This window comes from Rhincodon typus, chromosome 2 (assembly GCF_021869965.1).
Source record: "Rhincodon typus isolate 14 chromosome 2, sRhiTyp1.1, whole genome shotgun sequence".
Classification (NCBI taxonomy): Eukaryota; Metazoa; Chordata; class Chondrichthyes; order Orectolobiformes; family Rhincodontidae; genus Rhincodon; species Rhincodon typus.
The window spans coordinates 16,043,811-16,057,087 of NC_063333.1; the positions used below are offsets into that span (position 1 = coordinate 16,043,811).

The following is a 13,277-nucleotide window of genomic DNA, read 5'->3' on the forward strand; positions in this document are numbered from 1 at the left end:
CTGCTTGGCCTGCTGTGTTCATCCAGCCCTGCACCTTGTTGTCTCGGATTCTCCAGCATCTGCAGTTCCTACTATCTCCGAGCCTTTCCAGCCTCTCTTCATTGCTAAAATGTTTCAACCCAGACTCCTGAGTTGGTCATGCGTGGTTTCAGCTTCTTCACAGCTGAACATTCAAAGAAGAGCTGTACGCTATAGTGAAAGAAGGGTAAAACCATTACACTAAGGTAGATTAATCTGGAATAAGAAACTGAAGACCTTGTTGCTAAATTTGCAGAAGGGACAAAGAGAGGTGGCGGGACAGGCCATGTTGTGGAGGCGGAACGGGTGCAAAAGGACTTGAACAGGCGAGGAGAGTTGGCAAAGAAGTGGCAGATGGAATACAATGTCGGAAAGTTTTGGGTCCCATATCTAAGGAGTGATGCACTGGCATTGGAGGGGATCCTGAGGAAGTTCATAAGAACGATTCCAGGGATGAGGAGCGGTTGAGAACTCTGGGTCTGTGCCGGATGGAGTTTAGAAAGATGAGGCGGAAGCTCATCGAAATTTATAGAATACTAAAAGCCTGGATAGCATGGATGTGGAGAAGATGTTTCTAATAGTAGGAGAGACTAGGACCTGAGGGCACAACCTCAGAATGAAGGGATGACTCTTTAGAACTGAGATGAGGAGAAACTTCTTCAGCAAGTGAATGGTGTGCGTGGTGAATCAGTGGAACCCATTGCTACTGAGGGCTACAGAGGCCAAATTATTGAGTATCTTTGAGGCAGAGATAGATAAATTCTTGATTCGTGAGGAGATCATGGATTATGGGGATAAGGTAGGAGAATGGAATTGAGAAACATATCAGCCAGATTCAATGGGCCAAATGGTCTAATTCTGCTCCTATACATTATGAACTTATGTTCTTATGATCTATGAGTGTAGAGACATGCACAGTGCTGTTCAGGAGGGAGTTCCATCATTTTAACACTGAAGGAATGCAACATATTTCCAAGTCAAGATGGTGAATGACTTGAAGGGGAACTTGACTGTCATTTTGTCCTTCACAGTCATTAGGTGAAAAACCTGGATCTCACTTCCTAATGTACCTGCAACACATAGATTCCAGGGGTTCAAGAAGGTAACTTCCCATCATCCTTTCAAGGGCAGTTTGTGATGGACAATAAATGACACCCAGATCTAGTAGGGAAAAAAAAATCTCCTTTCAGATTTACCTCATTACTGCCTTAGCAGTGTCTTCCATTTGTAATCCTCATAGTATTTTCTCAATACTAATTAAAACAAGTTACATTACAGCAAAAATGCTACCTTGTATGTTAATTGTATTGTACTACAATTTTAGCAGTCAGCGTAAGTGCAAGAAAGCACTAACTGCAGCCACTCATCACCTCTGTTCATTCCTTGTTCTTTAATTTGCTTCAAAATCTTAATTGCCCACCTCGAAGAATCCATTTGATTGTGAGCTGAAGGAACAGCCATTTAGCACAATAAGTGCGGTGTCCCTATATTTCAGGGACAAGAATCAGACACTTGTAACGCAAAGGGATCATCAACCTATCAGTCAACCAGTGAAAATGGTCTCCAAACCACCATACATTATGTTACATGACAACAATTTTGAGAAAAGGGTTAAAGGTCAATTAAGAGGACTGTTGACTGAAAACAAATGTCATTTCCTAGCAGTGCTTGTGTTTCATTCACTGGAAAGCTGTTAACTGTATGAAGAAATAATATTCATACACTTACACACACACATATATATGTACTGTACGTAAGAAACAAAATGCATGGATGGTACAAGCAGTCCCCAAGTTGTGAATAGATTCCGTTTTAGAGTCTATTTCCACGTCGATTTGTATGCAATCTGGAACCCAATGCAGGACAATGTAAGGTAGCTGTTTGTAAGAAATATCTGTATGTTGGATTTTTAAAATTATACCCTATATGGAATCACGCTCATAAGTACAAGCATTCGTAAGTCAGATGGTCATAACCCCCTGTATAAGTATTTCATGTTAAAATCTTAAGACCATAAAACATAGGAAGAGAAATAGACCATTCAGCCCATCAAGTCTGCTCTGCTATTCAATGAGATCATGCCTGATCTGATAATCCACAACTCCACTTCCCTGTCTTTTTCCCAATAACTGCTGATTGCCTTACCGATTAAAAATCTATGTCTTCCTTGTCGATACTTAATGACACAGCCCTCTTGTGGTAAAGAATTCCACAGATTCACTACCCTCTGAAAGAAGAAATACCTCCTCATCTCCATCTTAAACGTGTGACTGCTCATTCTGAGATTAGGAGATAGCAAGAACTGCAGATGCTGGAATCAGAGTCAAAACGTTGTGGAGCTGGAGGAACACAGCACGTCAGGCAGCATCAGAGGAGCAGGAAAGTTGACGTTTCGAGTTTCCACCCTTCATAAACCCGAAACGTTGACTTTCCTGCTCCTCTGATCCTGCCTGACCTGCTGTGTTCCTCCAGCGCCACACTGTATTCATGCTGAGATTATGCCTTCTGGTCTTAGACTCTCCCACAAGGGGAAACAGTTTTTCCACATCTACCCTGTCACGTCCCCTAAGAAGTACTGCATTCATTTGCATTGTTTCGTGCCATTGGGTTTTAGTTAAAAGGAATCCATTGCCTACCTTATTCAATTTAAATTCCACCGAGGGGTGGTGGTGAGGATTTCTTTGGAGTTTTGACTGGCCTGCTATTGGGATTTCAACAATTAGTACAGTGCAAATCATTTTTATGTGTCTAATGGTTGTTTCTGCCAGAGAGTCATAGAATTATACAGCACAGCAACAGGCCCTTCGGTCCAAGCCAACCAGAAATCCTAAATTCATCTCGTCCCATTTGCCAACATTTGGCCCATATCCCTCTAAACCCTTCCTATTCATATACCCATCCAGATGCCTTTTAAATGTTGTAATTGTACCAGCCAGCACCATTACCTCTGGCTGCTCATTCCATACACGCACCACCCTCTGTGTGGAAAAGTTGCCCCTGATGTACCTTTTAAATCTTTCCCTTCTCACTTTGAACTTATGACCTCTATTTTTGGACTCCAATACCCTGGGAAAAAGACCTTGACTCTTCACCCTATCCATGTACCTCATAGTTTTATAAACGTCCACAAGGTCACCTTTGAAATGTGATGAAAATTGGGAGACGAGAGGCTGATATTTCTTGATTGCCTTTTAGACCATAAGACGCAGGAGCAAATATTCGGCCATTTGGCCCATCAAGTCTGCTCTGCCATTCAATCATCGCTGATAAGTTTCTCAACACTATTCTCCCACCTTCTCTCCATAACCTTTGATCCACTTAAAAATCAAGCACCTATCTATCTCTGTCATAAATATACTCAGCGATCTGGCCTCCACAACCTTCTGTGATAATGAACTCCAGAGTTTCACCACTCTCTGGCTGAAGACATTTCTCCTTATTTTTGCTCTAAACGGTCTTCCCTTTAATCTAAGGCTATGCCCTTGGGTTCTTGTCCCTCCTGCTAATGGAAACACCTTCTCAATGTCCACCTTATCCAGGCCTTTCTGTATCCTATAAGTTTCAATTACATCCCCTCCCATCCATCGAGTATAGACCCAGAGTCCTCAAACGTCCCTCATATGCTAAACCTTTCATTCTGGGATCATTCTCATGAAGTTCATTCTCTCACTTCCCACAGACAAAGGGGGTGGCCATGGGTACCCGCATGGGCCCAAGCTATGCCTGCCTCTTTGTAGGATACGTGGAACAATCCCTCTTCCGAAGTTACACTAGCCCTATCCCCCACCTCTTCCTCCGTTACATCGATGACTGGATTGGCACCACCTCGTGCTCCCACGAGGAGCTCAAACAGTTCATCCACTTCACTAACACCTTCCACTCCAACCTTAAGTTCACCTGGACCATCTCTGATACCTCTCTCTCCCTCCTGGACCTCTCTGCTTCCATCTCTGGCAACCACCTGGAAACCGATATTCATTTCAAGCCTACCGACTCCCACAGCTACCTAGAATACACCTCCTCTCACCCACCTTCCTGCAAAAAGGCCATCCCCTATACCCAATTCCTTCGCCTCCGCCGCATCTGCTCCCGAGATGAGGCATTCCACTCCCGGACATCCCAGATGTCCTTGTTTTTCAAGGACCGCAACTTCCCCTCCACAGTGGTCGAAAACGCCCTCGACCGTGTCTCTTGCATTTCCTGCAACTCATCCCTCACACCCCCTCCCTGCAATAACATCCAAAACAGAATCCCTCTCATCCTCACGTACCACCCCACCAACCTCCGGATCCAACGCATCATCCTCCAACACTTCCGCCATCTGCAATCCGACCCCACTACCAAAGACATTTTTCCCTCCTCACCCTTATCTGCCTTCCAGAGGGAGCACTCTCTCCATGACTCCCTTGTCCGCTCCACACTCCCCACCAGCCCCATCACCCCTGGCACTTTTCCCTGCAACGGTAGGAAGTGCTACACCTGCCCCTACACCTCCCCCCTCACCCCCATCCCAGGCCCTAAGAAGACCTTCCACATCAAACAGATGATCACCTGCACATCTGCTAATGTGGTATACTGCATCCACTGTACCCGTTGTGGCCTCCTCTACATCGGGGAAACCAAGCGGAGGCTTGGGGACCGCTTTGTGGAACACCTACGCTGGGTTCGCAATAAACAACTGCACCTCCCAGTCGCAAACCATTTCAACTCCCCCTCCCATTCCTTAGACAATATGTCCATCCTGGGCCTCCTGCAGTGCCACAACGATGCCACCCGAAGGTTGCAGGAACAGCATCTCATATTTCGCTTGGGAACCCTGCAGCCCAATGGTATCAATGTGGACTTCACAAGCTTCAAAATCTCCCCTCCCCTGACCGCATCCCAAAACCAGCCCAGCTTGTCCCTGCCTCCCTAACCTGTCCTCCCACCTATCCCCTCCTCCCACCTCAAGCCCCACCCCATCTCCTACCTACTAGCCTCATCCCACCTCTTTGACCTGTCCGTTCTCCCTGGACCGACCTATCCCCTCCCTAACTCCCCACCTACACTCACCTTTACTGGCTCCAACCCCGCCTCTTTGACCTGTCTGTCTCCTCTCCACCTATCTTCTCCTTTATCCATATTCTATCCGCCTCCCCCTCTCTCCCTATTTATTTCAGAATCCCCTTCCCCTCCCCCATTTCTGAAGAAGGATCTAGACCCGAAACATCAGCCTTCCTGCTCCTCTGATGCTGCTTGGCCTGCTGTGTTCATCATGCTCTATACCTTGTTATCTCAGATTCTCCAGCATCGGCAGTTCCTACTATCTCTAGTTATCTTTCTGAAGTCTCTTTGTGTCTTCCCACCTCTTCTTTTTGTATCATCAGCAAACTTGGCTCAGTACATACTAAACATAAAAGGTTAAACAGACAGGTGGTCCTTCCACTGGACATGAGAAGATTGAAGACTGTGCTGGTTGATGTTTTCAAGATTATGAAGGAGTCTGATACATTGGAGGCAGGGAAGATGTTTTGACTTGCAGGAAAGATCAGAACTACCACATATATAAAACTCAGTTGTGAATGAATCCAACAGGGAAATCTGGAGAAACCTTTTTTCCCGTAGAGTGGCAAGAACGTGGCAGTAGAAAGGTACTGAGGGTAGATGGAGTTACTCACTGCATACACGAGAGAGAGAGGAGCAGATGATAAGTGATTGAGTTTAACATAGAACATAGAACAGTACAGCACAGTACAGGCCCTTCGGCCCACAATGTTGTGCCGACCTATTATCCTACTAAGATCAAACTAACCTGCATACCCGACATTTTACTATCCTCCATGTGCCTATCCAAGAGTCACTTAAAAGTATCTAAAGTATCTGACTCCACTACCACCGCTGGCAGTGCATTCCACACACCCACCACTCTCTGTGTGAAGAACCTACCTCTGACATCTCCCCTATACCTTCCTCCAATCACCTTAAAATTATGCCCCCTTGTAATAGTCATTTCCACCCTGGGAAAAAGTCTCTAACTATCCACTCTATCTATGCCTCTCATCATCTTGTAAACCTCTAACAAGTCACCTCTCATCCTTCTTTGCTCCAATGAAAAAAGCCCTAGTTCCCTCAACCTTTCCTCATTAGACCAGCCCTCCAGTCCAGGCAGCATCCTGGTAAATCTCCTCTGCACCCTCTCTAAAGCTTCCACATTCTTTCTATAATGAGGTGACCAGAACTGAACAAAATATTCCAAGTGTGGTCTAACCAGGGTTTTATAGAGCTGCAGCGTAACCTTGCGGCTCTTAAACTCAATTCCCCTGCCGATGAAAGGCAACACAACATATGCCTTCTTTACAACCCTATCAACTTGGGTAGCAACTTTGAGGGATCTCTGGATGTGAACCCCAAAATCCTTCTGTTTCTCCACACTGCCAAGAATCCTGCCATTAACCCTATATTCTGCATTCAAATTCGAACTTCCAAGATGAATCATTTCATATTTTTCTGGGTTGAATTCCGTTTGCCACTTCTTTGCCCAGCTTTGCATCCTGTCAATGTCCCATTGCAACCTACAACAGCCCTCCACACTATCCACAACTCCACCAACCTTTGTGTCATCGGCAAACTTACGAACCCACCCTTCCACTTCCCCATCCAAGTCATTTATAGAGATCACAAAGAGCTGAGGTCCCAGAACAGATCCCTGTGGAACACCACTGGTCACTGAGCTCCAGGCTGAGTACTTTCCTCTTCTATTGCATGGCCAGTTTTGTATCCAGACAGCCAAATTTCTCTGAATCCCATGCCTCCTAACTTTCTGAATGAGCCTACCATGTGGAACCTTAACAAATGCCTTGCTAAAATTCATATACACCACATCCGCTGCTCTGCCTTCATCAATGTGTTTTGTCACATCCTCAAAGAATTCAATAAGACTTGTGAGGCATGATCTGCCCCTCACAAAGCCATGCTGACTATTTCTAATCAAACTGTGCTTTTCCAAATAATCATAAATACTATCTCTCAGAATCCTCTCCAATAATTTGCCCACCACAGAAGGAAGACTGGCCGGTCTGTAATTTCCAGGATTATCCCTATTCCCTTTCTTGAACAAGGGAATGACATTTGCCACCCTCCAATCATCTGGTGCTACTCCAGTGTACAGTGAGGAAGCAAAGATCACTGCCAAAGGGACAGCAATCTCTTCCTTGCTTCCTGTAGCAATTTTTGGTATATCCCGTCTGGCACAGTGGGCTCATCTACCCTCATGTTTTTCAAAATTTCTAGCATATCCTCCTTCCTAACATCAACCTGTTTGAGCATATCTGCCTGTTTCATGCTGTCCTCACAAACGTCAAGGTCCCTCTCACTGGTGAATACTGAAGCAAAGTATTCATTAAGGACCTCCCCTACCTCCTCTGACTCTGCGCACAAGTTCCCTCCACTATCCCTGATTGGCCCTACCCTCACTCTGGCCATCCTCTTATTACTCACATAAGTATCGAACGCCTTGGGGTTTTCCTTGATCCTACCCACCAAGGTTTTTTCATACCCACTTCTAGCTCCCCTAAGTCCATTCTTCAGTTCCTTCCTGGCTACCTTGTAGTCCTCTAGACCCCTGTCCAATCTTTGCTTCCTCAATCTTAAGTAAGCTTCCTTCATCTTCTTGACTAGATGTTCCACATGTCTTGTCATCCAAGGTTCCTTCACCTTACCATCCTTTCCTTACCTCAGTGGGACAAACCTATCCAGTACTTGTAGCAACTGCTCCCTAAACAACCTCCACATTTCTGACGTGCATTTCCCTGAGAACATCTGATCCCAATTTATGCTCCGTTTGGATGTCGAAGTTTGGAGGTCCACAACATCAGCATAGACCAACCGGGTCAAATGACGTCTTCCTGTGTTCTAAATGCCATATGATATTGTGGATGGCGGAGTGGCTCGGTCGTTAGCACCGCTACCTCACACTGCAAGGGACTTGGGTTCGATTCCACCCTTGAGCGACTGTCTGTGTGGGCTTTGTACTTGCTCTGGTTTCCTCCCACATTCCAATGATGTGCAGGCTAGGTGGATGAGTCATGGGAAATTCAGGGTTACAGGACAGTGGGTCTGGGTGGGGTGTCCTTTGGAGGGTTGGTACGAATAAATCGTCGCTCTTACAATCATTACCTTGCTGGCTGTGTTGATTCAAGGCAGGTCAAGAGCCTTTGCATGTATGTTGTGAGGTAAACTACAGTGTCATAAACTGTACAAACTTCTTTGCTTAGCTCATAGATAACACAGTGTGGAGCTAGAGGAACACAGCAGGCCAGGCAGCATCAGAGGATCAGGAAAGCTGACGTTTCGGGTCAGGACCCTTCTTCAGAATTGGGGGAGGGGCAAGGGAGCCCTGAAATAAATAGAGAGAGGAGGGGTGGGGCTGGGGAAGGTAGGTGGGATGGTGATAGGTGAGTGCAGGTAGGCAGTGGGGAGGATTAGTCAGTGAGGTGGGAGGAGCAGATAGGTGGGAGAGAAGACGGACAGGTCAAGGAGGCGGAGGAGAGAGGGAGGGTTGGTCATGGGATGAGGCCGGGGGTGGGGAGATTTTGAAACTGCTCCTCTGATGCTGCCTGGCCTGCTGTGTTCCTCCAGCTCTGCACTGTGTTATCTCTCACTCCAGCATCGGCAGTTCTTACTATCTCTTTGCTTAGCTCATGTTTTTTGTGATCTGTTAAAAGCAAAGCACTACACAGGTGCTGGAGATCTGAAACACATTCAGAAACTGAGCAGGTCTGGCTGCTTCTATGGACAGAGAAACAGTGTTATTGTTTCGAGTCCTGTTTCAAGTTTTCATGGTAACTCTGAACTTCCAAAGAAGAGCCATAATGGACTTGAAATAGTAACTCTGCTTTTCACTCCACCGATGCTGCCGGAACTGCTGAGTTTTTCCAGCACTTGTTTGTTAAATTGTGGTGATCTGTTGCCCAGATCATGCCTTTATGCATGTTTTAAAAACAAACCCTGAGGCTGCAAAAAATCCATTTCCTGAACTGTTGTGAGAGATAACAACACCAGATGCTCTGGCTCTTAGTTCCAATGCTCTGATTGCAGGTATAGGCTATCGGCTTAATTTAACATAAGTGGAGATCTTAAAAGCATCTCAAGACGTATCAGGAGCAAAGTTCTTCAGAGAGATGCAGACGCAAAGCAACCTCCAGCTTTTTATTCAAAAAGTAGCTTGCTACAATGCTTTGTGGTTTTAAAAAGAAACTTAATTCTGGTTCTCTTTACACTGTCTCAATCTCTAGCTGCCACTCAGTTCAAGGGCAATTAGCGATGGGCAATAAGTGCTGACATTGCTGGGGTCACTCATATCCCATGAAAGAACTAAAACCAAATCTCAGAATCACAGGATGGTTTATTTCTTATTCTTTCTCTGTTTCTGTAACCTTTCAACCTGAAAACCTCCAAGCTTGTTGGCACCTAGTTTACAAGTATGTGTTTTACCTGTCATTTGCCTCAGCCCAGATGGTGTTCCTGACCTGTGGCACTCGACCCATCACCTCCATTTCTCAATTGAACAAATGTGATGAAATAGAGCTAACAGAGGTGGCTTCTTCAACACTGTGTTCACCAGAATTCTTATTTTGCCAAATTTATTTCCACATGTAAAAGAAGTAGAAAAATGAAATACTATTGAAAATGCTTCTGGCTGTATTGTTAGGTACAATTCGTCAATCAAGTGAATACATTATTCAAGAAAATAGTGGCCCTGTAAATGGAGTGCAAGGATTAAGAAAAGTACAGAGATAGTAGGAACTGCAGATGCTGGAGAATCTGAGATAACAAGATGTAGAGCTGGATGAACACCTGGATGAACATTTCTGAAGAAGGGTCCAGACAGCTTTCCTGCTCCTCTGATGCTGCTTGGCCTGCTCTACACTTTGTTATTTAAGAAAAATACGGATGTCTTTATTTCTAATTCATATAGGAAGGGTCTCTGATAGATTGCAATCACTGATATAAATTCACTTATATGGCTCCTTCTATAAAGTGACCCTTTTTGTCCACCTTAAGTTATAATATAGTTTTATAGCTGCCGAGCATACGGTAAAGTGTGAAAATGATGATAAATGCATTACTAGCACACTTTGGAGGTTATTTCACACTTTGTATTTCCTATTAAACTCCACCAGCTGGGTTAAGTATAATAACATCTTGGGACACTGCAGACAACTGAGACAGCTGGTGTATTCTGTTTGAGTTCAACAAAGGTCAGGAGCAAAGCAGCAGGAAAATGAGACCATTTAATTTAGACTGCTAAACTAGTACTATTTTACACTGAATATTAAGGCAAGTTCCAAAGGAAGATAGCTTGGAGGTACAATTTGATAAAGCTGTCCAAATCATTGGGGAAATGGATGCCACAGGAGACTTCACTGACCTTGGGCAATTGAAAGGTCACATACGTGTGTGTGCATGTGTGCGTGTGTGTGTGTGTGTATGTATGTGTATATGTGTCTGTCTGTCTGCCTGTCTGTGTGTGCGTGTATGTGTGTGCGTGTGTTTGTGTGTGTGTGTGTGCGCGCATGTTTGTGTGTGTGTATGTGCATGTGTGTGTGTATCTATTTGTGTGTGTGGATGTGTGTGTGTGTATGTGTGCGTGTGTGTGTGCGCGTGTTTGTGTGTGTGTGTATGTGCGTGTGTTTGTGTATCTATTTGTGTGTGTGGGTGTGTCTGTGTGTATGTGTGCGTGCGTGCATGCATCTGTGTGTGTACTGATATCCCCCATTACTGAGTTCCCATTGTTCATCTCCATCTAGGCTTACAGATAAAGAAAACTAGAGTGAGATGGCATAATTAGAGGGGGCAGGATGGAAAGAGAGAACAGCCAAAGTGGCATATTTTACACCAAGCTTGGAAAACCTTAATGCATTGCAGTGTGTTAGGTTTGGGCACAGATATTGGGCACTGCATGATCAGTATGCTGTGAACCAATAGGTCTGAACAGAAATGGAAATTAGGATTCACAGTCCATCAGGCATGACATGCCAACTACTGGCAGTGCCACCACTGGCTATGCACCCAAAAGAAATGCCCCACAGGCTATAGCTAATCCTGATGTGGGGCAGTTGGCATCGTCTCATGGAAGAGAATGAGTGGCGGAGGTGAGGACAGCTCTTATCATCACAGGAATATTTCTGTTCTTCCTGGATCCACGAGAAGTGTGAAAGAATCAAACCCTAGCAAGTTCCTTTAGCTAGTGTGACGCACTTTATTTACATAAGGTGACTGACATGTGCTTCGGTCTCTGCTTGTGATCTCTAAAACAAAAAAGGCTCCAACATTGAAGGGTCAGGCCAACAGGGATGGTGTGGTGGCACAGTGGTTAGCACTGCCACCGCACAGCTCCAGGGACCCAGGTTCAGTTCCAACCTTGGGAGATTGTGTGGTGTTTGTGCCTTCTCCCCATGTCTGCATGGGTTTCCTCTGTGTGCACTGGTTCCCTCCCACAATCCAAGGACGTGCAGGTTAGGTGGATTGGCTATGCAATGGTGTCTAGGGGTGTGCAAGTTTAGCCATTTGGAATTATGAGATAGGGTAGGATGCTCCTCTTTGGTGCAGATTCAATGGGCTGAATAGTCTCTTTCTGCACTGTGGGGATTCTATGAACAGCTGTAACATCCACTGTAAAACTGGTTTTGTTTCTGTTGATTGCCAATATAAATTGACCTGATTGTCTCTGCTTTTAATTTTAATGCTAATCATGCCATCATCTGGTCCAAATGGATGATATGAGTAATGTGTTTCTCTTTAATCATTCATTGACTATATTCTTTCCTTTGTTAGGAGCTGGTGGGGAGTAACCCTCCGCAGAGAAACTGGAAAGGGATTGCAATCGCACTTCTCGTTATCCTGGTTATCTGCTCGCTGATTGTTACCTCAGTTATCCTCCTCACCGAACGTAAGCAACTTCATTATTTAATTTCTCAGCAAGAAGCTAACAGTTTGGATCCAAAATGTTGGGCCACTCATCATTTACGTGAGCTTAAATGGCCAGATTGGGAGGAGTACACGAGCCTCTTTTAAAATTCAATTGTGGGATGTGGGAATTGCAGACCAATATTTGTGGCCCATCCCTAATTGTTTTGATTTGATCTGATTTCCTATTGGCACATGTGCCTGGGTAGAGTGAAAAATTTTGTTTTGCGCGTAGTACAGGCAGATCGTACCATACAAAATGCATCAGGGTAATAGAACAGAGCAAAGAATACAATGTTACAGCTGCAGAGAAGGTGCACAAAGAGCCAGATCAACATTAAATTTAAAATTTGAGAGATCCACTCAGAAGTCTAATAACAGCAGGGAATAAGCTGTTCTTGAATCTGTTTGTGTATGTATACAAACTTTTATATCTTCTGCCTGACAGAAGAGGGTGGAAGACAGTATAACTGGGGTGGAGGAGTCTTTGATTATGTGGTTGCCTTCCCAAAGCAGTGGGAAGTATAGATGGAGTCAATGCATGGAAGGCTGGTTTGTGTGAAGGACTGGGCTGTGTTCATGATTCTGTAGTTTCTTGCAATCTTGGGAAGAGCAGTTGGCAAATCATGCTATGATACATCCAGATAGGATGCTTTCGATGGTGCGTCTATAAAAATTGGTAAGATTGCCCTGGACTAGGTGGTTCTGAACTGCCTCTTGAATCGATGCAGTCCTGGCTCAGTATTCCAGAACCCCAGCCTAATGTTCTTTCAAATACACACAAAGAACTGTAGATGCTGAAAATCCAGAATAAAAACAGAGAGTGCTAGAGAAACCCCTCAGGTCTGGCAGCATCGGTAGACAGTAAAACCGAGTTAATATTTCAAGTCCAGTCATCCTATGTCAGAATGGACTCAACTTGCTGGGCTGTAATTTTCTCTTTACAGATGCTGCCAGATCTGCCGAGTTTCTCCTGCAGTCTCTGTTTTTGTTCCAATGTTGTGTGGACTTGGGTTTGAATGACAGATGGTGAAATTTAAATTCAATAAATATCTGGAATTTAAAAAGCTAGATCGCTGACAGCCATGTAATCATTGTCATAAAAATCTATCTGGTTCATTGAAGCCCTTCAGGGAAAGAAATCTGTACCTCATCACCTCAGGTGACCTCCCACCCGCGGCCTCCAACCTCATCGTTCCCCAACCTCGCACCGCCCGCTTCTATCTCCTTCCCAAAATCCACAAACCTGAATGCCCTGGTCGACCCATTGTCTCCGCCTGCTCCTGCCCCACCGAACTGATCTCCAACTATCT

General features: G+C 44.9%; 1 protein-coding gene across 1 annotated transcript in view; it reads left to right on the forward strand.

Annotated features, from left to right (window-relative positions):
• dpp6a (dipeptidyl-peptidase 6a) overlaps positions 1-13,277 on the forward strand; it is a 656,996-nt gene that overhangs the window by 135,722 nt on the left and 507,997 nt on the right. Inside the window, exon 2 of the mRNA XM_048605902.1 lies at positions 11,833-11,947. Within this exon, the coding sequence (XP_048461859.1) occupies positions 11,833-11,947 (115 nt within the window). The remainder of the gene's footprint in view (positions 1-11,832; positions 11,948-13,277) is intronic.